Source organism: Vidua macroura, chromosome 2, assembly GCF_024509145.1.
Source record: "Vidua macroura isolate BioBank_ID:100142 chromosome 2, ASM2450914v1, whole genome shotgun sequence".
Taxonomy (NCBI): Eukaryota; Metazoa; Chordata; class Aves; order Passeriformes; family Viduidae; genus Vidua; species Vidua macroura.
The window spans coordinates 111,641,206-111,668,030 of NC_071572.1; the positions used below are offsets into that span (position 1 = coordinate 111,641,206).

General features: G+C 44.2%; 1 protein-coding gene across 3 annotated transcripts; it reads right to left on the reverse strand.

Annotated features, from left to right (window-relative positions):
- Positions 1 to 2,825: 2,825 nt before the first annotated feature.
- VGLL3 (vestigial like family member 3) lies at positions 2,826 to 26,390 on the reverse strand. Of its 3 annotated transcripts, none has more exons than XM_053971621.1 (4): positions 26,298 to 26,390; positions 17,032 to 17,287; positions 11,285 to 11,803; positions 2,826 to 5,058 (listed from the first exon to the last, which is right to left on the reverse strand). In XM_053971621.1, the coding sequence occupies exons 1-4, from the start codon at positions 26,388 to 26,390 to the stop codon at positions 5,015 to 5,017; spliced, it is 912 nt and encodes a 303-aa protein (XP_053827596.1). In that variant the 3' UTR covers positions 2,826 to 5,014. The 3 variants fall into 3 exon arrangements, with proteins under 3 accessions (XP_053827596.1, XP_053827597.1, XP_053827599.1); XM_053971622.1 differs by having other exon boundaries at positions 17,032 to 17,284; positions 26,298 to 26,324; XM_053971624.1 differs by lacking the exon at positions 26,298 to 26,390 and adding an exon at positions 26,074 to 26,106 and having other exon boundaries at positions 17,032 to 17,284.
- Positions 26,391 to 26,825: the final 435 nt, after the last annotated feature.

Consider the following 26,825-nt stretch of genomic DNA (forward strand, 5'->3'; position numbering starts at 1 on the left):
GGGCACTGAGCAGGCCAAGTGCAGCTAAAACATGGCTAAAGGGGCTAAAAGGGCTAAAACATGGCTTTCCAGGGACACCTACAGTTCCTCTTGGCAACCAGTTCACCCCATAAGTATAAACCTCCTAACACAGCCTAAATTTAGAGTATTGAGCAGTGACTGCCCAACCATGTACATACAGTCCTGGAGAGAATCATCTCTGCTCTCAGCTCCACCAGCTCAACCTTTCCAAGACCACTACTGCCTCTCCTGGATTTTGAACTTGCTCAGGCAAGAGAACCTTACTTTTTAAAGGGGCATCTTCCTGCACCACAACTCTCAGATTGTGCCCATAGGGCTAATATGTAAAAGCAGTATTTATTTTTAAATACTTTCCTGCTTTACATGAGATTTTAGTTCCAAACAACATGCATCAACTTTTTAAAAACCCACACACAAACAATATTTATCATCCAAATACCCTTTAGAAGCTCAAAGGCTGACACACTAAAACCAAGAATTTCACTTGAAAAATATATGTATTTCTAAATTGTTTCTAAGGATAGAACAATAAGTTCTATCCTAAGGATATAACAATAAGTTGCTCATCCATTGATATGGAGCAAAAGCTTGTACCAGAAATCAATTAAAATAATCATATTCAGAGATAGGCTTGTCTGCTGAAACACAATATATTGCACCTCTCTACGTAACTGCTGATTTCATGATCATCTTTACAGATACAAATCAGGTTATTTTAAAGGGTTTTTAAAATGTATTTTTGTTGTATTCTGGTTTTTTAACAAGTAGGGGAAAATTCACTCCTGAGTTAACAGAGAATGCAATAAAATGCCTACATTTTCCATCTCAGATGAGATTTGATGAATTCATTCACTTCATTTCCAAAGGACATGCATTTGAGGCACAAGAGTGGAACAGAGGGAACCAGGTATAGCTACATGTAAATGTGTATGAACATATTTGTAGAGAAATATATCCATACACATGAAGAATTGTGGGAGAGGGACAGCATGTATGTACAGAGTATGTAACAGCCTGAAAGCAGAAAGGCTGGGGGTGAGGCAAGGCAATCCTAAGGGCAGGTTGTAGGAAATGTGACATTCCCTTCCCTCTCTGAATGCTGTGATGAGAGATCTGTTCTCAGACATGTTTTGATGCAGGTGTGGATGATTGAGACAAAACTGTCATTCACCGAGGACCACCTGAACTTGTGTGTCTGGTGAGGGAAGGAATCAGAAGAGAGTCCATCTTACTATTGCCAAGTGCAGCTTATTCAGCTCTCCAGAAATTCCAGAAATCCAGTCTCCTGGGCAGTCAGCAGCTGCACTATTCCATCTTCTTCTTGGGATGGAAATGGGCCATTGGAAAAAATTGGCATCTGCCTCTCAAAAAACTAGTGGACAACTTGAACCCTTCCAGTCTTCAAATGAAGACATAAAAATTGATGTCAGATTTCTCAGCATTAACAGGAATAAAATAAAATCCTGGACAACTTTAAGGAGTATTTTGAATTTCTTGAAATAAAACAATCATTTCCCTATGTTCTCCCAGAAAGAGTGACGGAGTACAACATGTTTTATAAGCCCTCTCAAAATGAATCATTCACTTTCTTGGGACAGCATCAGAACACACCACACATAAAAAGAATGAAACAACTCCTTTAGTAATGCGTTAAGACACACAACTTATCTGTGACCTGATTTCAAGGGCCTTTTTTTTTTTTTCCTATCTGCAGAAACACAAGCACTCTCAACCTTTCTGCTCCTTCTGGCTGCCATCGATTCCCCACCACTGCAGGCGAGCGCTCCTCTCCTCTTCCAAGAGCAAAACCATGGCAGCATCTGCTTCTCATAAGCACTTCTGTGCGTGTGTGTCAGTGTGCGTGTATAGGAAAGAGGGAGAGAAGGAAATCTGCTGAATTTAACTTAAAGGTTTGTCACAGAAAAGGGTGGGGTTGTTGTTTTTTTTTTTTTCCCTTTCCATCCCTCGAATTGTAGAACACAGAAGTAGAGCTACTGCTACGCACTTAGGCTTTTCCTTTCTCACTTGTTAGCACAGGGGACAATTAGTGACTGAGGGGAAAAGAAGAATTTATTTCATTTTCAAAGCTGACAGACTGGTGCATGAATGGCTACAGACAATAGCAGGTTTTTATTGGCACTTGTCACCCAGAGTTTGCAGAAGTTCCAGCAGCTCAGTCCCAGGTTCAGCAGCAGAAACTCTGTGCAGAACAGTAGTCCTGGAGGTGGAAGAGGCAACAGCTTCTGCACTTCTTCATCCCCGCTGACCAACAACTCAGAGATACAACCCAGAAAGAAATTCCAGTGCAAACTGTGTTTTGTTCCTGTCCCGTTTTGCTTTGACATCTATAGGGAACCAGAGGAGGTCCCTCATAGTGTGAGCTTGTGAAGGGGAAGGCAGTGAGCAGACTGCTCTTGTTAGGCTTTAAACTATTTCAGGAAGTCAAAAAGAAATGCTACCTTTTCTTTTGCTTCCCCTGCCACCCAAAGTCTCCATCCCTGAAGTTCAAAGAGAACACACTGTCTCTTTAATTTCCACTTTTGCCAAGACCAAGGGGGAAAAAAAGAAAAAAAAGAAAGAAAAAAACAAGCTTAAGATTTTTTTCCTCCCAGTGTTTCCAATACTATCAACATTCCTAAGTCAGAACTCTTTTTCTTGAAGTATTTCCTGAACTGTACTGTCCTGATAAGAAAGTGAACTGTGGCAGCTGGTACTCCATTCCCTCCCATACAGTTTTCCCACTGCATTATGAATTTATTGACAAATTGAGGAGCTAGCTCCACCAGAGCAGCAATAATATAGAGAACTGTCATGAGAGTGAAATTTATTGAGAGAAAGAAATACTGATGGACTACAAAGATGAGGAAAAAACCCCCACCACATTTAATTCATCATCCCAACACAGACTACAACCTTATTACTTTAAAGCAATATTTAAGCATAGTCCATTCAGCATTTATACATTGTCTCAAACTTCAAATCAGCAAGGTAGAGACTTAAGGGTCTTGCCAAATTGTGATATAATCCTAATACCTCCAGTGCCAGCATGTCAAGCCCTCTTCCTTGACAAGGGAGAACGCTCAACACCTCATAGGATCAAGTTCAAACAGCCTGGAGGGAAGCAGCAGTGCAGGGAACCTCGGAGTGGCAGGCACTTCCCAACGCCCCCCTCCCCTTTCACACACGGATCCATGTGGTTTCCACCTGACAAAACTACACTCACAATGCTCAGTGCCTTAAAATTAAACTCTTTCTTATCTCAGCCATGTGTCTGTATCTTGGTTTTTCCACTTGGCCGGCGTGTCTTTCAAACACGAGATGTCTGAGAGCAGCGGTGACAGAAATATGATGCTTTTTAAGAGCCTTAGGAAATACTACAGAGGGACGCTGCGTGCACAGAGCAGAAGGGCAACATCTCCAAGCAACAGCCAGGACCCAGCAACCCAGGTGCCGACCCTGGGCTCCCCTCAGTCCCATCCAAGCACTCGCTGATCCTTGCTGGAGTCCCCAAGGGCTGGGCACAGACGCCGACCCAGCTGCGGCCCACGGCGACCTCGCCGCCCTTACTCAGGATTTGATGGCGCCCACCTTGGCTCCAACCAAAGCCTTTATTGCCAAGTCAGAGCCGAGGCCCAGGCCAGGGGGGTTTCCCGAGCAGAGGGGCTGTGGCTCCACGTGGCCACGCTGCTGTTGCCAGGCCCCAGCGCATGCAGGCCCAGCCGGTTACGAAATGCAGCGCTGCAGCTGGGCTCCCGCGAGCCCCACGGCACAGCCCAGCCCAGGCAACACAGCCTGAGGTCAACAGGAGTTTTTTTTCCTTGTGCTCTCCTTGAGCTGCTCAGGCCAGTTGAAAACCTTTTGTTTCCACAAGCCACACATTTTTATAAACCTGGATTTTTTTTTTTTTCTTTTCATTTTCCCTGAATATTGATGTTGTAAGTAACCACCTTGAAATGGCTTAGCTGAAAGTCCTGCCTGTAAGATTGTGCTGATATTTATGAGCACTATGAGGGCCTGCACCATAACCCACGGGGAACTGTGTTCAACAGCTTCAATGGGTCATAGATGAGGCCCATATTCGTGTCTGATTTAAGAGTATTTGGTCCATTTTGAAAGAATGGATGGGCTGGAAATGCAGTTGCTGTAACCTCAAGCTTTGCTCTATGCTAAAGGTGTTTGCGAGCGTCTGACAATCAGCACAGCACAAAGCCACCTTTAGAGTCAAGAAAAACAAAAACACTTTTACTATGATCTAACACCAGGAAAAAAATATTTGGCTGAAACTTCAGGTGCGAATTATACTTGCTTAAGCTAGAACAAAAGGACAAAAACATCAGAATCTAGTAATGTGGAAGCAAAGGAATTTAGCTCTTTAAAAAGAAAAGAAACAGACATTTGAGGTAACAAACAAAAAAAACCCAAAATGCACAAACACATCACAGACATCTAAAAATAGCATTTTATACATTTTTGCCAGTGCTTCTCTGAGAGCAAGTTCTTTAAACAGAACTTAACAATTTTACAATTTTTTTTAAAAAAATATGTCATCCTAAAATAGCCCATCGATCCTTACCCAAACTTTCTGTATTTCTACAAAAATAGATGCACAAAGAGCTACAAAATACTGTATTCCTGAAAGAAGGCGCACTGTAGTCAAGGGAGAGTCTTTTTCCTGACTATTGAGACTGTTCATAAAAATATCAAGCTGAACAAAACAAAACACTGTTAAAGGAGCAGAAAGGAGTTAGGTTGCCCAGCTGCAGCAGGCTCAGATGAGGAAAGAAAGAAAAGTTAGGTTTCTGTTTTTTTTTTTCCCAACACTGTGGGACCCAAAAACGGCCTTACAAATAAAAGGCTCAATAGCAAAACCAGAATAGTTGGCTCTTCATCTTCATGTGTGTCCTTTGCTCCACGCAGAAGGAGTCAACCACTGCTGCATCACCCGCCCAGCTCTGCTGACTCCAGCTCTAGCTGGTCTTAATTTCTCTGCACCTCAGAACCAAGCAGCTTCCTTGCTCTTGTCCTGATGCTGTAGACCTACATTTCAGAAAAGAAAAGGAAAATAATTAATGTTAATAAATATTTAATAAATCAGATGGTTTCTTCTTCCTCCTCCCCAAGCAACTGAAATAAACAAGTTTTGAATAAAAAAAATTAGAAAAAAAAAACAAATGACAATTTAACAGTTTATAGGAGTTGTTAGCAACAGTGTTACTGCTCCAAACCTTTTAGTTTATGAGGGGTAAAATTAAACCATATTGAAGTTTGAATTGTGGCTCAAGCATTTCAGAAATGGTGATAAAATTCCTGCATGCGCTTCCTTGGTTTGTGCTCATGTGGAAGATGGCATGGAGACAAAAAACCCTCCATAAAGGTCTGCATCAATCCAGTAGGCAGCAGAGCAGTATTTCCAGGCAGGGTCCAGCCACAGACACCATCTCCTCTAGAAAATGCCTGGGACACTTCAGGATTTCACAGGTTCTGTGGCATTTCACCTTGCAGAGGAGAGAGGGGAAAATGTTCTTGCAGCAGGCAAAAAACCTCAAATAATTTCACCTACTGAGTGCAAGATTTTCAGCCAAGAATGGCTAGTGCTTCCACATGGGAAAAATTAATGGTTTTCAGCTTGCATTTGTTATGAGTTCCTCTAACATTTTCCTTTGTAAAAAAAGTGAGGACTATCTAATAAATGTGGTGCTATGTTGTGGCTCTAGCATTATAGACTTGGAACCTGCATTATAATCTGGGATTTCTCTGCTCCAGAGGATTCCAATCTCTCGATTCACACCTAACAGGGCATAAACCTCAAATCCAAACAATAGCAGGGCAGGTGCAGATTAAATTTCTCAAAGATACATTCTTACTCATTTATAGGGAAAGAAAAGGATGCAGATCCAGGCATGTATTTTCAGAGGTAGTAAGGCACTCAAGTCTCAATGATTTAAAACGTGCCCTTTGATGTTTTGAGGCAAGTAAATCACATTCCATGAAATGAAGGTACATTTCCCACTACAAGTCATCATTCTCCCTATGCAATGTACCAAGACACCTGACTCACTAAGATTTTAGTGTTAATTTCACCACTAATGTAAATAAGTGCAACTCCAGACCTCTGTGATGTTGTAACCACCAGAGCTCTGTGTTCATTTGATGTTTAACCACGTGCTAGGCATGGATCTCATTTCCAAATCCAATCACACAGTGAATATGGAGGAAGACCCCTAAGTTTTCAGGAAGCCTAACAGGCATGGAAGGTTCAGATCTGAGAACTACCTCCTTGCTTTAAGATTATAAACAGTTAAATACTTAATGATGATCAACATTTCAGAGCTGAGCTGCAAAGCAATTAGCACTCCCATAAAAGATGAGAGCATATGGCTCTATCCTTATGAGGATTCCCAAGCAGGGTACAAACACTTGTGTGTCCAGCAGTGAAGAGAAAGGGAAAGCAGAGCCCATGGGTGTGGTGCACCAAACCTTGTTTAGTGCTTTCTGCTCCTCTTCACATGCACTTGTACCTGTTTCTGCAGATTGGAAAAACTGGGATATCCCTCAGCTAGAGCATGCCTATAAAAACATGTTCAGAGGCTCTTTATTCAATGAAGATGTCTCCTTGTTGCTTAAGAGCTGTTTGTTTCCCTGGCAGCATCATACACAGACAGTCATAATGAACTTCTGTTAGCTCCCTTCAAAGTTAGTGATGACAATTTGGGGCTATTTTTCCCTCACTGCTTACAGTTTTTTTAAACAAAGATGACCTCCAAAAAAAAAAAAAAAAAAAAAAAAAAGTCAGAGAGCAGAATCCTCTCAGTGCATAAAGAAGTCATTTAAGTTCACCAGTGGACCACTAAAGGACACCAGAGGCCGTGGAAGCCTGTAAGAAGAGAAACAGGTTACATGGCTCCTGGCAGCTTAAAAAAATGACACACACACATGTTTAAGAGATCTTCTTCCACCTGACAGCAGCAAGTGGTAGGAAGGGAATAACTAGCTGAACAAGCACCTTCCTAGGCAGGTGTCTTTGCAAGACACAAATAACTGTAACAAGGAGGTCTAAGTTATAGCTACAGACTCTAAACAGCAAGAGAAAACAATCCAAAAAAAACAAAGTTGTCCTATTTACAGCACTGCATGTGGAATACTTTCCATGCCTTCTCCTCATTATATTCCTATCTCCTTCAAGGCAAGGCCATCTGCAGTCCTAACACTGAATCCAAGGCTGGCTACTCACCCAGAGCTTCCACCTGCAGTGCTTTCCTTTCAGCAAGGAAATCCTCACTTGCACTGCACGACCCAGCACTTCCACTCCAGCAAAATTCCCCTTCTGTGGGCCACCTACATTAGAGCTAATTGCCACACAAACATTATGCAGATTCTGTGGGAACATCTAAGCAAATCTAACGAGTTGTGACAAACTTGTGGGATGTGTGTGAACACCGACAAACGTACAGAAGGGATCGGACTGGCCCCTCAAACTCCAAATTCAATGTATCACACTGACATACAGGCATTTCCAAAAGGGAATTTTAGTAAACCAGGACTAAAGGATGGTGATTAATTCACCTAAATTTGAAATTACTCACCTCAATGTGCATAACTTTACCAGATAAAGAATGTATACCTCAATTTTAATAGATTTACAGCCATCACTCATGCCAAAGTCCTGCTTTGCTTTTAGTGTGCTGGGGCTGCAGGAAGCCTCCTCCAGCACATCTGTCCCACAGCAGGACAGGATATCCTCCTAGGCTCTGCAGTGGCAAGGACAAGATGCCCTGTTCTGCTCCCTCCATGGGCTTCCTGCAGCACAGCCAAACTCCACGGCTCACCTGAAGGGCCTGGGGTGCAGGACACCTCCCACCCTGCTCCCGAGGGAAGCACTGATGGCTACAACCACCAGCAACACTGTGAGACAGAAATTCCCCTCCCCAGGCCCTGATCTGAAACGCTGTACGTGGCTTAAGCACAAGCAGGCAGCTTTAGTGGTGACACTGGATTACAGCTGCAGCCCTGAGCCACATGCAGAGCTGGTGACAGCCCGACCTTGCTTTGCTTGACACCAGCAGGGCAAAGAACTGAGCCCTAAAACCAAACAACCTCTGCTTATTCCAACATGTTTATATCAATGCTTGACATGAAATGTACTCTTCTATTGAGCGTTGTACCTTGTGCACTTTGGATAGACACTACACACCAACAGACACAAACCTAGCAGGTTTTAATAGCTCTTGATGCAGACCAGCACTTTCTTTAATTGCACTTGGACTGATACAGAAGCTTCTAAAAGGGTTAATTTGCAGCCTACAACGTGAGGATCAAGCCACATTTAATGGCAATCAGGTAGCTAAATCCTTCTTCATCCCCTAAAACAGGACCATGGAAGTTCAAACAGATGTGCCAGACAGATCAATAGTTTGTCAGCTCTGTGAAGGGCGCTGTGCTGATGTCCCACACAATGTGTTCTGAAACATAAATTCCCAAACTACATCATGCATGCAGTGGGAACCTCCTCTTAACCTCTGAAGTGATTCAGCATCATCCATTCATGAGATCGATTATTTGGCTTGGCATGGCAGAGATGTAACAATGTAGCTGGAAGAGGGTAAGATTACAGCCAGCCTGCCCCCATCCCAACACTATCATTCCACATAATTCAGCATGAGGAATTTTGCAGATGTTCCTATAATCCATGTGACAGTAGCACAAGAAATGTGGCCCATGGTAAGAAGAGGGAGCATCAGTTTGTAAGTGAAGGACTCCAAAAGGCAATGTCCAGGTACAGACCAAATGAACTTCTTTAACATAAATCACCTGAAGCTCATGGAATCTTTTATACTGACAGCTCCACAGGTTATTTTCTTGAAGGATATATGAACAAACACTTTCAGAACTGACATATTCTTGCCACTATGTCCTTACCCTACTCCGGAGAAAGCACTTTTTATGTCACTAAAAGCCAGGCCCTTGAGTTTGTAGCCTGTCTGTTGAGATAGCTCTTTGACATTGGAGTTAAATGTAATGAAATGCTGTATGATGTGGAGATTTATCCAGAAAAATCTGCTTTCCCTGAAGTGTGCATGAAGCAGGTGCTGGATGTGACTCCATGTGGTACTTGAGCAACGCCCTCCTCTCCCCACACTTTCCCAGGATGACTCTGCTGGATGTGCACACAAAACCCTGAGGCAGTTAAGCTCCCTCTTCTCTCCACGCCTCAAGTGCCCATAACCTATTTGTCCCAACTGCACAAGCTGCTGGCAAGGCTGAAAAGGAAACTCAGCCTTCCTGCCCTTCCTAGCAAGCCTCTGCTTGGAAAGCACAGGGGGGATGAGTGTGCAGAGGAAGAGAGCAAATAATTTTAATGTCACAGGTTTTCACTGCCTGCTGTGTTTCATTGCTTGCACCCTTGTTTCCAAAACTGGGGCTGCCTAACAGGGTTTTGCTGTTGTGTTTCAGTGTGTGACCCTTTTGAATAGTCTCAAACTAGTGAGACATTAGTCTGCTGAGATTCTGTTTCTTCAAACCAGTCACACGTTTCCCCTCTTTCTTTTTCCCCACAAGAACTCAGACTAAAACCCACATAAGACAAGCAAGCATGGGTCAGAAGTTAACAGTTCAGATCTTTTCCACTGTCTCCCACGCTGAGCAACCAAATGACATGCAAGGCACTGCCAAATCAGGATCCTGACAAAATTAGCACCCAACTGTACCCCCTCCACAGGGATTTTCACAAGGAGCAGGCAGCACCAAGCCAAAGCTGTGCTTGTTCTCTAAGGCAGTGCTAGGACCCAGTTCTTTTTGAGGTACTGGCTCTTAAAGAGAAAAACAACTCACAGTCTAGGCTGGACTTGTACCTAAGCCAGGCAGAGGCTTCTCCTGACTAACAATTCCTTACACAGTTCTCGGTTCCACCCCCAAAAGGTTAAGCCAAATACCAGGGCTCTGCTGGGGCTGGGTCCAGGAAGGCTTGTCTCTAACACCAGTGGCAGTGACACCCTGTTCATGCTTCAGGGAAGGCAGCTCACTCCCCTTATGGGGTTTGTCCCAGAGTAAAACTCTCAAGATCCCAGTCTGGTTAGTTTATCATTCTGTACTCAAAAGCATAAAATATAATTATTCTTGTATCACTGGTTTAGCTAGAAATGTTATTTATATATAAATTGTCCACTGTTAAGAATCCTGATAAGCTTTTTCTTAGTTTTATTGACATCAAGACAGCAAGTGGCATAGAATTTAGAGGAGATTACTGGATCCCAGTTGCTTTAAAGAGAAGGGACAGATTTGAATTAGGTTCATAGTATTTCATCTTTAAGAAACAGCCTTTTTTCCTCCATCCATTATTTGTTCCCCTGCCCACTAATCAAGGCAAAGAAGTGGTTCTCACACATTGAACCAGTCAGAGAGAGCTATCAAAAATGGAGACAAATAGATAAAGGCAAAGGGAACAAAGATACAAACCTCATGTCTCCTTAATCAGATAACATGCTGTCTTTAAGAAGTACTAATCTGCAAGGATTGCTGCTGGTGAGATAAATATCAAATGGAAAAAGGAGCCCTCAGTGGGGCCCATGAGCTCCAGGATGGATGCACTGGGAACTGTCAGTCACCGACTGCAAGAGACTTCAAACCCTGAGGGCTGCCAGACTGCTGCTGATACTGGGACAAGAGACTGCCACTCAAAGCTCACAGACACAGATGGAGTTCATGGTCTGCAGTCCAGACTACAGACCTTGCAGTAAAATGATTTTAATTCACACAGCTCTGCCTATACCCTATAGAAAGACATTTAGTTTGATGGCAAGAACAGCTCAATCAGGACCTGTATTCTCCAGGTGACACCTGGTTACTAGAGGAAGGAAATGCTGAGCTGTTCCACCTCAAGATGCAGTCCTCATGTACTGCAAGTTATTAGTTTATTGGAGATAAATATTGGTGGATGCACATATGATCTAGCTGAACAAGCTGAGAACTTCCTCATGGAAGCATAATTAATATTTTCCCACAAGATTTAAATAAAAAGAAACAAACAAAATTTGCAGATTGTGGTACAACTCATCTGGCTTGAATGGGACCAAGGCAGATAAAGGTCTCTCAGCAGAAGGCAGGGAGAGCTGCCCTGACAGCAATTACAGGAGAGATTCCCACCTGGAAATACATTTGGACATGGCTCTGAGAGCCAGCCCTGCTTCAGCTGCAGGGAGCTCACACCTCTGCACAACCAAGCCACAAACAACAACAACAAAAACCCAACCCAACCCAACCATCTCACCTGTATCAAACCCAAAGCTCGGCACGATGTCCACCGTCCCGTGGAAGGCTCCGGCCCAGGCTGAGGTAGCGCCGGCGACGGCAGCGGGGTCCGCCTTGGTCACGTCACGCTGGGGAGCGGGGATCCTGGCGGCGCGCACCGAGGGCACCAGCAGCGAGCCGTAGCGGGGGTCGCGGTGCGAGCCGGCGCCGTGGTGGTGGTGGTGGTGGTGGTGGTGCACGTGGGGGTGGGGGTGGTGGCGGTGCACGTACACGTCGTGCATGTGTGCGTACGAGGGGCTCACCTGAGACGCTAAGGGGTAATGCCAGGACTCGGAGGCGGCCGGGGGAGCAGGCGGGGCGCTCTGGTGAAGGCCGTGTCCTGGCCAGCTGCTGGGATCCGGTGTCGGGAAGGTGCCTGGTGCAGTCACGGGGAAATCGGGGTGCACTCCGCTTAAGCAGGGTGGAGGAGGAGGCTGGTAAGAGCTGGTCCAAAACGAGGTTGGGAATCCACTCCTTTGGCTTGAAATTGTCGAGCTTTCTGGTGGGGAGGAAAGAAGTGAAGTGTGACTGAAGCCGAACAACACATTCCATGACAAAAACCCCACAATGATTTGCTGCTCTCTGAAGTTTGTAATGCTGAACTCAAGCTGCCTCAGTAAATACAGAATCACAGGGCATTTGAGGTAGGAAGATTACATAGCCCAATTCCCCTGTTCAGGTGGGGTCACCTGGAGCAGTTGTCCAGGACCATGACCAGTCAGATTTTGAGTGAGCTCCAGACTCTGCAGCCTTTCAAAAAAAAAAAACAAAAAAAAAAACAAATCCCCAAAAGCAACAACCAACCTAAAAAATCCAACAAAACAAAAAGTTTTCTTGTATTCAGATGGAATTTCCTGTTTTCTAATCTCTGCCTATTGCCTCCTGTTCTGTCAGCAAGCATTGCTGAAGGGAGCCTGGCTCCCCCATCTTCATTCCCTCCCATTAGGTTTTTACATACAAAAGCAAGAATATTTTTCTTCTTCAGGCTGTAGAGTCAGAGCCCTCTCAGGATCTTGGTACAGAAATTGTGAGGAGACACTAACTCCTGCCCAGACTAGAGCACATCATTTAGAAAGGCAGCTGTTGTGGCTGCAAATGCTTCAGAGGAAAGAGAACCAGCTCACACTGCAGAAAGGGAACATTTGGCTAAAAGAATACCTGATTTTCTCAAACCAATTGCTAATGCTTTGATGGGGTAAAGGTCATATCTAACACAGCTTATGTCAATCCTTCATAGAATATACCATGATACCCTCTACCCAATAGGATCATACAAGCAAAGCAGAACCATCTATGCAGCTCAAAAAGGTTTTTGTCGGAACTAAAAGACTTGCTGCTTCTTACAGCTAGGGCCCAGGTTATATTTCAATGGATTCCAATACCTCCACATTATGAAATCACATTCTAAAAATTCCTCTTTTGAAGGAGCAGTTAGTGTTTTTGATGTGTAGCAAAGTCTTGGCTTCTCCAGTCTCACAATCCTCTTGCCAGCTCATGCTAGAAAGCACTGCTTCATGCAATATTTCTCAGCTCCAATAGGACTTTTTTTTTTTTTTGGTCAAAGATGGAAACATAAAAATACAGAACTTCACCTCTGATGAAAGAGCAGTCATAAAAATAGCCTATGGAGAATAAAGCCAGGGAAATTTAGTATTTGATGAGGCAAGGAATCCTCTGTTCCTCATAACTTTTGTAAAAGTACTTTTTTCTTTTTTAAATCACCTTTTGTTTTGCTTTGTTTAATAAGCAGCTGGAATGAGACTTGGGTGAAGACACCATTGAGAATGAACAGATTCTTCAAACACTCCTGCCTATGAACTTTGCTTATACAAAAATATTTTGGAAGTAAAAAACTTGAAAGTGTTTTCTGACTGCATCACTAGGACACTTGTGTCTCTTTTTTAAAATCCATTAAAATCATAGAAATTTTTCCACACATCAGTTGGCTTTGATTTAGGCAATTTTTGAGTCTGATTAACTTCTGATATTGGAAACAAACTTTGCAAACATACCATGGACAAACGTTGTGGATGCTTTCTGCCAAAATGCTTCAGAGGCTGCAAACTTATCTGGCAAGCTGCACTCCATGGGTTTCTTCAAAAGGTTGGGCTGCTTTTAGCAATGAATTTTTATTGCAATTCATGTTTGAAGACTACAGAGAGCTTCAAGCATATTACAGAAGCCTTAGCACTCCTCCAAAATTGGTATTGTTCCTTGTTTGTAAACCATTCCTTGTAAAAAGGGATTACTCTGAGATGGAGAGTATGTATGGCTTGTGCTGTTGGCAGCCGGACTGATACAAAAAAAAAAAAAAAAAAAAAATATTTCAAACTTCATGTCCACTCTGTTGTTTTCCACACTAGTTAACAGAGGAGCACAGCTTGACAATAATCTGCCAGTATTCTGGAAAATTAACCTCTGTAATCGAGTTTTTGAAAACTATCTGGCTGTTATCTGCATGGAAAAGCCCTAAATCCAAAGCTCTGCACTTCAAAAAAGCACAGAAAACCACAAAGTATCTGCAGGACAGCTTTAGTAACAGGAGAGAGCACTTCAAACCACTGAATCTGCCAACATGAATTCATCCCAGATTGCATAACAGCTTGGCTTTACCAGTCATGCAGGAGGTCCAGGCCACAGCAAACGTGTTTGGTCATCTCCATTCTGCAAACCTGCGCAGGTTTCACAAAGCCATCACTGCTGCCTGACACTGTCAGGGGCCAGCCCGCACTGGCATCACTGAGTGGGGCCATTCTCACTGGGAAAGGTCAGTCCTGTCACTGGACACAAAGGCTCAGTCCATGTCACATAGACATGCAGGAAAATTTCACCCACCCCAAGTGCTCAGGGATACCTGGCCTCCATGGAACCTGGAGAAACAGCCATTTCCACACTGCTCTTGAGAAAGAAAAAAACATAAAAATCCAAAATCTCTGTGCTTCAATGGCCTTTCAGGAGGCATTTCACAAAAAACTGTCTGCCAAAAAAGATACTACAGTTACCACAATTTCCTACCCTAAGTACAGGGAGGCAGGGACAAGGCAACATCCCAGGGACCACAAAGTTGTGGTTGATGCAAATGTTCACGGTGGCCAACCCAAATGTTCACAACACAAACTGAAAACACACCAGAAGTGCAAACACTGGAACAAAGGAAAAGAATGTATGGAGCTTTCTGTAGCACATCAGCTCTCACTTAAGGCAAGAGGAAAGAAAAGTAAGATAGAAAAACAACCCAAGACTTCCAGCAAGGACAAAAATGTTGATAAAAATACCATTACAGTAACATTAGTGTCAAGGTATCTTTAGCACCAGCAACAGATTTCAGGCAGGTACACCTAAAATTCAATATTCACATTACTCAAGCCTGTCATACAGAACTATATTTTATAAAAAAATCAGTTTTCCAAATTATTTTAGCGTAACCTGATCAGTAGCTTCAACATGCAAATGATGAAAACTTGCTTTTTTCAGAACTACAGGTTCTAGTTTTTATACTTAAGCAAAATCCCTCCTCAAAACAAACAAAAAAATCCTCTGCAATATCCTTAATACCTTAATGATAAAATCAGAGTTTGCATTTTTATTAGAACACCTTAAAAAAAAAAAAAAAAAAGAAAACAAGCAAAAAAAAGATGAAAAAGGAAGTCAAAAACATTGCTAATCCCTCCTTTCAGATAAAGAAGAAAATGCAGTGAGCTGGGGAGCCAGTTCATGCTCACACACTTTTCACTGAAACCTGAATCTCCCAAAACAGCTATTGCAAAAAGTATTTTTCTTTCTAATTTATCTCTGAGTAAGAAATTGACAGCAATTCTGACTACCCATGAAGGTTATTTATGGAAGAACCTCAAGCTAATGATATTTTAACTTCTTTAGGTAATGGGACACAAGCTCACATTCGTGTGCTGCAACTGAGCATCTTTGATATTGTGCATAAACCAGAAGACCAAGCTGACAGTGTTGGTCCTTTCCCCTTGTTTTCAAGCAGAAATACATCAGGCCCTAAGAGGTTTCTGAAAAAGCTCCTGTCAGCTTCTCTTCTCTGGAGCAGCAAATGCCCTCAGCTCTCTCAGCTCCCAGCAGCCTCCCCAGGGATTTTCACGCCCCTCCAGCAGGTGCAGGATGGCACAGGGCATATCTCCTTACTTTATTCCCAGAAGATGTTCAGGACACGCCAACCTCCATTCCCCACTGAGGGCATGGAGCACACGGGGTCAGGGGGCAGCATGGCTGGAGAACCCTCACACCAGGCCACTCATGTCCCCTGCAGAGCCCTTGGGGGATGGTTGTGAAACCACAGAGTGGGGATGGGGAAAAACAACAGGGTATGTCTGAGGCCAAAGGGAAGACACACAACCACACCCACGGAACATCCCCAAGCTCGCTGAAGAGGGCTTGCTGTGGGCATGGGGTCTCTGGGGACTGCCTTGATCCTGTTGCTAAAACATTTATAGCCTGTCTGGGCCATTTATAAACGCTCCAGTCTCCTTTTTAGTAAGCATAGGTTCAATCCTGCTCTCAGTCGAGTCAACGGAAAATTTCCCATTAATGTTAATGGTCCCAGCTCAAGCCATAAATTCCTCCAGCTCCCCAGCCACTTGTGCTGACCTTTGCTTAAACTTCCTCGGATTTGTCATCATCCTTCTGGAAAGCAAGTTCTTCTGTGCTATTTTTCTCTTCACAGTTTCCAAATATCCCATCTCTCTTTAGTATCTGTGGCTATCATCAGTGCAGTCTCACCTCCACATCGCTGATTAGAACACCACTGCTCCTGCTCAGATCCCACAGTACCTCTCTCATCAGCCCAGGGTAAGGCCATTGCTCACCATCACTCATTTGCTCAGTTTGCACCCCTCTGCCAGTCCACGTAAGGATGTGATCAGAAACAATGCTGCTGTGGGAATCTTAAAAAATACCCAGACTGCCACATCCAGCAAAATGGAAACAGCATCTTACTGCCACGCTTTTTCCAATTTGACAGTTTTGTCTGTTAAGGGCTACCTAGTGTATCTGTCAAGACCTGCTCTTTGTCACACCAATATATACCAAGTATATAAGCAGCTATGTGCACAACAAGTGGTAGACGTTAGGACAGCGAGTAAATGCCTCGCAGAACCTACCACACTTCTGCTCCCTGCTTAGAGGCACAGTAATGTCATGGCCATTTTACACCCAGCAAGCCATAACATCATCTGTACCTCTCCCACAAGCAAGCTGCAAAGGAAAACACTGCGTGGCTGCAGCCACAGGAGCCAGGGCTTGCCCCCCAGCGCATTCCATCCTTCACTAGCTCCTCCCCACCTGGAAAGCAGCCGTGGACAAATCCTCATCACCTGGCAAAGTCACTCGAGAAGGCTGCATAGGTTTCCTTCACGTCCAAGGCCAGCACCCCAAACAGCTTTGCTCTTGCCTCACAGGCCAAGTTTCACACTTGCAGCTAAAAAAAAAGCCTCCAACCTCGCAGCAGACGCTTGTGAAGCTCCCTCCCAGCCCCTGGCAGAGACAGGATATGGCAGGAGCAGAAGATGCCTGCTCCTTTCCTGCCTTTGGCTCTCTTCCCCTTTAATGCCTCAGATCACTCAACCGAAGAAGCTCCTCAGCTCTTGGAGGGGGGACCTTTCTACTTCCACAGAGAAGCAGAATTTCAGCTGCAGTGCAGTGCATGTTACTGCGATGCAGCCTGAGTAAGCCACACCACAGAGAGAGAGTTCCTGCCCCTCTTACCTCTCCACAGAGGACTCAGCCCAGCCTTGCTCTTGGAAAGGGCAGTCTCTGAATTGAAGCTGCTGGCTTGGCTCAAAGCTCTTGAGAAGTGCTCATCCACCACTGAACCAATGTCTCCCTGGAAGTAAGTGAACAGGACACAGCGAGAGTTCAGGTACTCCATCTCGGCAGGCTGGTCTTTCTCATCCTCCTCTTGCTTGTTGGGAAGGGTCACTTCCAGAGACTCCTGCATCTTGTTGTACACAGCTAACTTCTTCTGGGATTAAAAACAAAACAAAGAAGAGATGTATTAGTGATGGCATTCAGCAGAAGCTCAACATACAGTTTCCTTAACAAAAAATAACTGAATACACAGAATAACTGATTATTCATTTTGTAATTAAATTTGGACTACCTGGATACTTCACATGGGCATTCCACAAAGAGAGTACCAGCGCCCACTTAAGAGTCTCTATTCCTCTCACGGAGATGGACCTGCTTCTCAGGCATGTTCCACAGCCACAATTTATCTGCACCAGCTTTCACTCCATACTTTCAAAAGAAAGCAGACAGGCTCTAACAATTCCCTCCTGACTCCCACCTGGGGAGGATATTCCATCAATAAAGGCTGCAGAGGTCAAGCCCAGCCCCGTGGAAGGGTGGCCAGATACACAGCATGTGCATTTCACACATCCAGCTGGGCAAGCACCAGGTTTCTCCGGGCACACTCCTCCAGCTGAGTGTACAGGGCCCTCTGGATTCCCCACACTTACTGCTGAAGCTGTAAAGGTGGGAGACTTTCCTGCTTCCTGGAAAATTTTCTACTGTATTATCAAAATCCACAAAATGCATAAATTTTCACTCACTGATGACAGAATTTTTATCACAGGAAGTTATACCTTGGGGTGGTGACTGGGGGCTGGTCAGGGGTTTGAGACCTTGATTTTTTTTGTTGGTTTGGGGTGGTTTGTTGTGGTTTTGAGGTTGGGGTGGAAGGGGTTTCTTTTTCTTTTTTCTTTTTTTTTTTTAACACCAGCTTTTGGGAAAGGGGGGAAAAAAATCAAGTAATAAAAAATTAAACATGTGATCTGGGGGAAGAGGGGGATTGACAAGTCCGCAAACACATGCAGAAAAATCCACCCTGAACCAAAAACACAGAGAAGCATATAAAAAACTAAAACCCTCACAAGCCATCTGTGAATGGCTATTTCAGAATATTCTCTCGCTCTCTCAAATCAAACCTAAATGTCAAAATAAATGTGTGTGAAGATCCATTTTGCATGGAACATATTTTTCAGATGTTCCACTTTACAACTGTTTTCACAGGGAAAAAAACCTCTCCCCACAACAGTCAAGCTGCAGGAATCATAGTTTTTAGCTAGCCAGCCATTTCCACAGCTGACTTTACACACAAGCACTTTCAGGAACCCAAAAACAACTACAGTCCATATGCAGAAGTATTTCATAGCATTCCTATAGAATTACAGTTTGACTTATCTTTAATGGTTTGCTTGGCAACACTCTAGCGCCATCAGAATCTCTTTAAGTTTATGGCTTTTTTACCCTTTTTCCGAAGTAGTTGTATAGAAAAAGTTAAACAACTACACAGTCTATAAAGTTTCATTTTTACAATAAATATGCTTGTACAATTTTAAAATAATCAAAAGTCGTTTTCTGACCTTGTGTACCATCAATACGTTTAAATTTGGTGCTTTTTAAAATCATATCTGATAAAAAATTCTCTCACTGTAGTACAAAATAAATGCCCTGGGGCAAAGTCTTAATTATGAACGGTTATTTTAAAAAATAACCGTAAGAAAGAGCTATTGACAAGTGGAATTAAAACCTATCATACTTAAAGCTCATGGCAACTTAAGCAACGTATCTGACATTCCAGCGGGTTAGCTGATAAATGCAAAGCAGCTCGGTGATACCATTAATTCAGATGCTGTTGCACAAACTGCAGTGAGGGACGCACGCAATTTTATTTCAGTCAGGGATATCCAGGCAATGGCCTGGATTTCCAGTAAATCTGTGCTTCACTAAGTTATACACAATACTACTTAGACTTATGGGAGAACCGCTGGGATTCACTTATAAAAATAAATAAAACAAAAATACGGAAACAGCAAAATAAAGCAGTTTTACTAGAAACTAGAACTGCTAAAATAAAACAGTCTGAGGCTGTAAACATATTTTTGCGAGTGCAGAATTTGAGGTAACCTACAATTTTTTTGGAAGCGCTTCATGCCTTCTGTAAACAAACAAACATCTCAGGAAAGTTCTCCTAATATTTGTTACCCAAATGCTTACTAGGGTATCGCTCAAAGTGAGCTTCATGGTTTTTGCCTGAGTAATCATGGACCCCTGAGACCTCAGTAAGACAGAAACAGTTCTAGCAACGATGCACATACAGGAGACACGTGCACTGGAAATCTGCAACGCATCCACTTCAGCGACTTGGCCGTTCCTGAAGCTGCACCACAACTCAGATCCTCTTAAAAAATGCAGGAGAAGTGGTTGGGGAGGATGCTTTTCTCATTTTTGGTTTCGCTTGGGCTTTTTTTTTTCTAAGTAGAGACAAAGTATGAAAGAGATCCTCTAGAGAAACCTAAACAGGTCCATTACATGCCAGACCTTGAACACAGGCAGCGCACATTAAAAGCTGACTCCCATCCCTACAGGTGCTTGCACTGATGCTGCAGTTATGCAAATGCAGGCACAAGCACGCAATTACAGACAGACACACACCGCTAACACAGCCCCTGGCTTGACTTGGTGATCAGGAAGGAAGTCTTCCAATGTTCCTATACAGGGACTGGAGCTCAGGAAATTAAAACTTATCTCCAGAGTCGCTTCTCTGCGCAGGAATGCTCCCCCTTCCACAGCCTAAGAATCTAATTCATTTTCCATTTCAACTCTCTTCCCTCCCCTCCAGTCCACGGACAGTCATTACAAGATGCTCTGAGCACTGGCTCCTTTCAAAAACACCAAATCTGACTTTTTTTTAATGTAAAAAAAAAAATTCTAATGCAACAAAAAAAAAAGATAGTAGGACTGATGGACAAGAACAAGGCCTTGTGTGTGGATTGATTATTTACGGCGCAAAGTTGTGGTTTGCAGTGAGCTATTTGCAAATGGAATTGCAAACTCAAATTGCATATATTTGAGAGTTCTAAATTAAAAGATTTTTCAAAACAGCAAGCCCACAATCAGACACAGATCTAATTAATTTGCATTTCAGGAGGAAATTATCAGCCTGTAATTGCAAAACTCTTTAAGTAAGACACTACAGTGAGAGAAAGTTATTCAGTAAGTTTTCCTTGTATGCAATATATCCTTTCCACTGTATACATCCTTTGACAATGTGAGTGTTTTTTTCCCCCAACTCACCTAAAATACCCTGTTTGCACAGGGTATTTTATTTAAATCCTCTAATTTTTGTTCTGACCTTAACAGTAACCTTCTCACAGCATTTTTGACTGCAGTTGTGTGAGTGGAAAACTATGCAGGATCATCAGCTGCTAAATGAATTTGTCCCACAAATATGGGGTGTGAGGGAACAAAAACAAAAAAGCCACAAACACCAGGGTAGGTTTATGGTAACTGACTTCAGCTAGTCCAGTTTCAGTTGTACTTTTTCATTTGAACAGTTCTAGCATATATTTAAGCAGCCTACTGCATCTGGAAGATCTTTACAAAGAGTATTTTCTGACCAAACACGGTGTTATCGCTTGTCAATGTTCAGTACTTCAATATATTCATAAAATATACCTCTCCCTTCCTTACAATAGAGATTGATATTAAGCAGCCTCTGAAAAACAAAACAAAACAAACACCCAAAATCTTCCCTTTGACAAAACATAGAATACAGAATTTAAATTCAGAATACAGAATTTAAGCAGAAAATAGGGAAATTCAGTATCTATATCCCTTAGATAACAGATCCTAGTTCATGGCTGAAACGGCACAATCTCTAGGTAAATAGAGCTGTACAGCCCAGACTGAATTCAGCTTCAACCAATATTCTATTATTTTTATTTCATATATTCACAAAGAGGCAATTCCAAAGAAAATCTAAACCCTTCATTTAAAATCGTACAACAAAAGGAAACTGAAGGTCAACTGCATATCACTGCTGATATGGGAATATTATAAAGGAAGTTTATTCTAAACAATCATTATCCTGTCTTCCTGAGCACTTTTAGACCAAGAAAACATTTAGTCCAAAATCTCACACAAAATCCCTGTCTTGAAGATTCCTGTTAATTTCTGACATACCCTACCCAGAACCGAGCAAAACTGTTCTCATGCAGCGAAATGTTGGCCACATTAAAGCCTGTGGCAAAAATCCAGCTGACTTCAAGGGTCCCGGGTCTCACCCAGAGTGTCTGGTAAAAATGTCAGAACATTCCTCTTCGCAAATCAAAAAAAAAATTCACTTCCAGCAGAAACCAGTTAGTAGCCAGCAAAACAACAGCAAAAACAAAATAGAACAACCATACTTTGAGAACAGAGAAGGTTTCACTTCAGCCAAGTTTGAATCAAAAATTCAGACCAGCTCTTACTTTTCACATAAACTGGTTGTTTTTTCCTACAATTTATTATCTCCATACATGCCACCATACAGCATATGGTCCTTTATGCTCCCAAGCATGAAAGTCTGGTGTGCCTGTGGCCACCTGTTACAGATTTTCCATTATGAGAAAAAGATCAGGAACCAAAAATAAAGAATAACTACGCTGAGGAAACACTATATGACCCTATCCTGAGAAAAAGGCTGTCATTTGACATAAGCTTCTGAGAAGGAATTCCAGCAACAAACTCGAGGCAAATCCTCAGACAGTCCTCCATTTGTGGAGCTGTCTGCCAAGCAGGCTCCTATTGATAACACAGAAAGTATTCAAGGAAGAAGACAATTCCAGCAATCAGGGCACTGAATGCTGGGCCTGAAAGATATGTTTATGGCACTGCCCTAAAAACATGAAACGGTAACTTCTACCCACACAAATGAGTAAGGTGAGAGCTTGTTTTCAGCTGAGCCACTGATGGAGGGAAGTGGTGAAAAAAGAATGAATTTATACACCTTTTGCTGTACATGTAAACAGAGATGGTACCCTAAAAGTTTAAAGGTCTAATTTTATGTAGCTAGAGGAAGATCAAATAGAATTTGGTCCCAGTCAGAATGACTGTTGTAGTGACAGAGTAAAGCAAGCCAAACTTTTTAAATCAGTGATGTCTCATGGGATTGAACCAAACAAAACCAACCAACAAAACCTCACACATAGGGCAAGACCTAACCCAGGTTTTACACCCTGTGAATCTGAGAGTAGATGAGTTACATAGGTTATATAGCTTCCAGAGAAGTTAGTAGAGCAAACAGCAAAGGAATAGCCCTGAGAAAGAATCTGAATGGCAAAAATTGAATGTGAAGCCATACTCTGCTGTTACCTGCCATCAGACACTGCAGAGTGCCACACAGCATAAGCAGTATAACAAGCCCATCCTCAAAAGCTGGGGGCACATGGTGCAAAGAATCTCACTGAAAAAACAAGTTGCAATACGTGAATTGGGGTTTAGGCACAGCCAGCTGACACAGTATCAAATGTGACCTGTCCTTGTCTGCAACTCTGTCAGTTTGGAAGGAAGAGCCGAGTTAGTGACCTGAACTGCTGATGAAGACAAGGCCTTATCTGGACATAGTCTGTCTACAGCACTGCCAGCAGAAAGTCTGACTTGAGCATATCACAACTCCTTATGCAAGACTTGATTTAGCAAGGATGGTGTTGGCTTAGACGTTGGCTTGCCTCTACATACCATGGAGAAATTCCAAAACTACCATTTACTGCAACTTCCCCTTCCAAAGGTCTTTAGCTGGTGTGTTAGTGAGCCTGGGTGACTCCTACCTGAGCCTCAGCCCTGCAGCATGCTGTGCCCAGCCTGTTGTGACACGACAAGCTGTCCCTGTGTGCCAGGAATACAATGGGATTCTGCTCCAATTACGTCTTCCCAAAGCCGCTCCGAATTCCGTTACACCCATTCCTCACCCAACCCATAGGAAAGCCAAAGCTCACTATTCCAGCTGCACAGCCCCTCAGCAAAGTGGACAGCAAAGAGCATTTTAATTTTGCCAGTCTGCAGGGTTTTACCCTCACGCCTGCACAGCTCCCCACCAGACACAGAAACAACGTTCGTATCCTAACACCGACACACGCTCGCTCCGTCTTTTGGCAAAGGAGCACGGAAATCCCAATTTATCTGTAAAATCAGGGCCACACCCCATTTTCATCAGTTCATTCTGGCACCATATGAGCATGTATATATCCATGTTTCGCTTACTTCCCTCCAGCAAGCACCCTGGACTTGAGCAATCTCAAAGATCTAAGGTGCTAAGCCTCCATTCCCATTAACATTCAAGAGGAATTCAGGCTTCAGTCCACTAAGAGCCTTAAAAAAGAAAAAAAATCCCATCTAAATTAATTTGCCAGCAAGTCCTTTTCTGGCTAAGGACGGGTGAAAGCTACATTTCCAGAAATTCTGCCTTTCTGTGCAAGGCAAAAATCAATTCTGTGCTGATTTTGAGGGAGGAAAAAATACAGACACAGAAATGCGGGAATAACTTTAGTGTGGGGAAACTTTAAAAAGGCACGATGGACCACCCCCTAAAGCTACAACATTTCTGCACAACCCAGGTGCACACTAGTCCACCATTTAAAAGCAGTCTGAGACTTTCCATGAAAAATAAAAAATAAAAAAGGAGACAAGCATTTGAACCCCCTTCGTCTTACTGCAGGCACTGCCCCGACCCAAAGAAACACGATGTGTTTGGCTCTCCAGAGAGATCCCAGAGCCCAGAACTTGAGCTCCACAGCTGAAGAGCTGCTTTGCTCTTTAAAGCACACAAAACTGATGTCCAAGGCATAACCAATTACACACTTGAGATGGCTTTATTACAAATACCCGTGGCGATGCACAGGCTTTAGTTAGAGAGACACACCTACATCTCCTTGCTCTGAGAAGAAAAGGAAAGCCAACAGCAGCACAGCATGGAAGAGCCCTTCTCTCTCAGAACACAAACTGAAGACACCAGCACAGTACACTGCCACTGAAAAATGCCTTGGTGGAGTCCTTGGATATTTTAAGGGCGAGTTCCATTTTATCATCTCCAATGCAGAGACTTATTTTTAAGGTATCCCACTAATTCATCTTCCCTCACTGTTATTTTTAAACCAGTTTTTATTCCAGCGAAGAGGAACATTCTTTAAAACGGTCATCATCCTCACAAAGAGTGCAGGAGTGTTTTACATGTCAAACACATGTGTAAGAACCAAAAACCTGGCAACAGATTCTTCATCTTTTTATTACGTTCTCTACCAGTTAATTAAGCATCTCTGACAGGACAATTCTGAAGGAACAGAAACTTGCAAAATGTCACTCATTACCCAAACAATAAATCTTGATATTTGAGGAGATCATTCTATTTTTACTTTTTTTTTTTAATTTAGAAAACATTGGATTCAGAGAAGATATATAAACCACTCTTAAGTTAGCAGCTGTTAGAAGTAGAGGGTGCAACATTTTCTTCAGCAACAACAGCTCAGCTTTTCAGTCTGGCATCCAAGTAGCTTGTGAAGACTCTTCAGCTCCAAGTGTGTCAGGAAAACCAGTGCAACCAGGATTCATTAAATTAAACTGTCAATAACATGTAGGATAGCCATGTTTAGAAAGCTTTTAGGTGAAAATGTGATATATGGTGCCAGCTCAAGACCTGTACTGGCTTATCAGAGCTATCTACGTTTCTTGCCTTGCTTTGCTCTACTTAAACAGCACAACCCCCAAGAACTCAGTTTGTTTAAAATAAAATTTCAAGAAACTTCAGTGTTCATTAGGGTGCCCCTAGAACATTTTAGATACGGCCTTGCTTTTAGAGGAAGAAATTTCATACCTATGCTTAAAAATGAAAAGCACTAGCACTTGAACGTGACACGGTCATTTAATGTATTTCCCCATACTAAGTGTTCTACAGATCTGGAAGAGAAATACAGTCAACCACTTCCAGAGTTAAATGTCAGGAAGTTCAGCAGAGTTTCAATTGCTGCTTTCTACTTCTAGGTCTCTCAGTCAGAGAATCAGGCTAATAGTTTTTATTTATTCATTTTCCCTCCAAAGCACACGGGCTATGAACTGGACCTCCAGATACCCAAACACAAACTTCGTAAGTAAAATTACTGCATAGACGGAAGCTTCTGCAAGCTCTGACCAAGATTAGAGAAAAAATCATAGCAAAGGCACTCTGCAAGAGGCAAAACTCACAAGTTTTCCAGAGCTCGCGTTTAGAGTGAACATGAGCAACCTGGACAAGTTCACTGGGGTATCATTTTTGCAAATGGGCTCTGTCTCCCAACAATAAAGAAAAAAAAAACCAGCAACACACGATCGGAATTTTAATGTTTCAGCCCATACTCGTGTCTCCCAGGCAAGTTGATACTAGGGGTCACTTCCCATGTACGGAGAAAACAATCTTCATGGATAATAATGATAAAACCTTATGGAATGCAGCAACAACCAAAAAATGTATTCTCAGATGACTACATTAGGGCCAAGTCAATATTAGTCCCACTTCACCCACGCACTGCATAGTCTAAAAATGCTGTCAGCCTGATAAGAATTTCCTGATTCACTTAAAAAAAAAAAAAAATACATCTGATCACCAAATTCAGCTGGAAACTCGCCGCAGACGATCCTCCTGGAGTGCCGGGGCGAGCGGCGGCGCGGCGCGCCCCGTCCGCGGGGAGCAGCGCGGGTCCCCGCCCGCGGGAGGCTCCGCCGTGTGCGCGCCCGCGGACCGCACCGCACCGCGCCGGGCTAAGGCGCTGCTCCGCGCCGGCAAACGGGGCGGGCGGGGAGAGTCAGCAAGGAAGGCACGACGGCCGACAGAAGGGGGAGAGGAGTAAGGAAATAACTTTTTCCTCCTGCCCCACGCCAGCTGTGCAAGCCAACATCCACCCGCCAGATGCAAGAATTCGAGGGGAAATGCTTTTTTCTTGTTAGGAAAGGTCTTACCAGGCTCCGCTGCTCCGGGGCACCCTCAGCAGCTCCCCGCATCTCCAAATCAGGCCGGGGGCTGCGGAGCGCATCGCTGGCTGGCCGGGGCGGAGGTCTCCGCCCAGGGCAGCCAGCGATGCGCCATGCACCCGCTGAGGGGGGGCCTCCCCAAAAAAAACCCCGCACCTCCCAGTCCTCCGCACCGCGGCCACTCGCGCAGCCCTGCCCTGCCCGCGGCTCACCTGCGCGCAGCCCGCCGCGGGCGCGGCCAGATAGCGGGGCGCCCCGCACGCCGCCGGGGCGGGCTGCTGCATGGCCACGTCCGAGCAGCTCATGGCCGCGGCCGCCCCGCGCCACCGCCGTCTCCCCCTTCCTCTTCTTCCTCCTTCTTCTGCTGCTGCTGCTGCTGCTCCCGCTCCCCGGCGCGGGGCGGCCGCGGCCAGGCGCCGCGCAGCCCCGGCTGCCAGCGCATCTTCGGCGGCCGCCGCGCCCCGCGCCCGCACTTATAGCGCGGCGTGGCTGCGCGGGGCGCCCCGGCGGCCGCGGCGGCGGCGGCGGCAGCGCCGCGGGGCGGGGACGGCACCGCGCCCCGCCCGCCCGGTCCGCGGGAGCGCAGCACCTGCCCAGCCCCGCCCGCCCCGCGGGTAACATCGACGGGCTCTGGGAGCGCGGCGCCGTCGCTCCCGGCCGCCAGCGGGAAGCGCTCCGGTGAGCTTTTTTGGAGCAGCGAGGGCTGCCTGGAGTAGGTGTCACCTGTATGAGCCACGCTT

What these genes read in the sequence shown, in the direction of transcription:
- VGLL3 (XM_053971621.1), bottom strand. Translation starts at nt 26,390, where the DNA reads ATGAGCTGCTCGGACGTGGCCATGCAGCAGCCCGCCCCGGCGGCGTGC. An exon ending in GCTGAGTCCTCTGTGGAGAG is followed by an intron (nt 11,804 to 17,031) that starts GTAAGAGGGGCA and finishes CCTCCCCACCAG; the next exon opens with AAAGCTCGACAATTTCAAGC. An exon ending in GAGCTTTGGGTTTGATACAG is followed by an intron (nt 5,059 to 11,284) that starts GTGAGATGGTTG and finishes TCTGAAATGTAG; the next exon opens with GTCTACAGCATCAGGACAAG.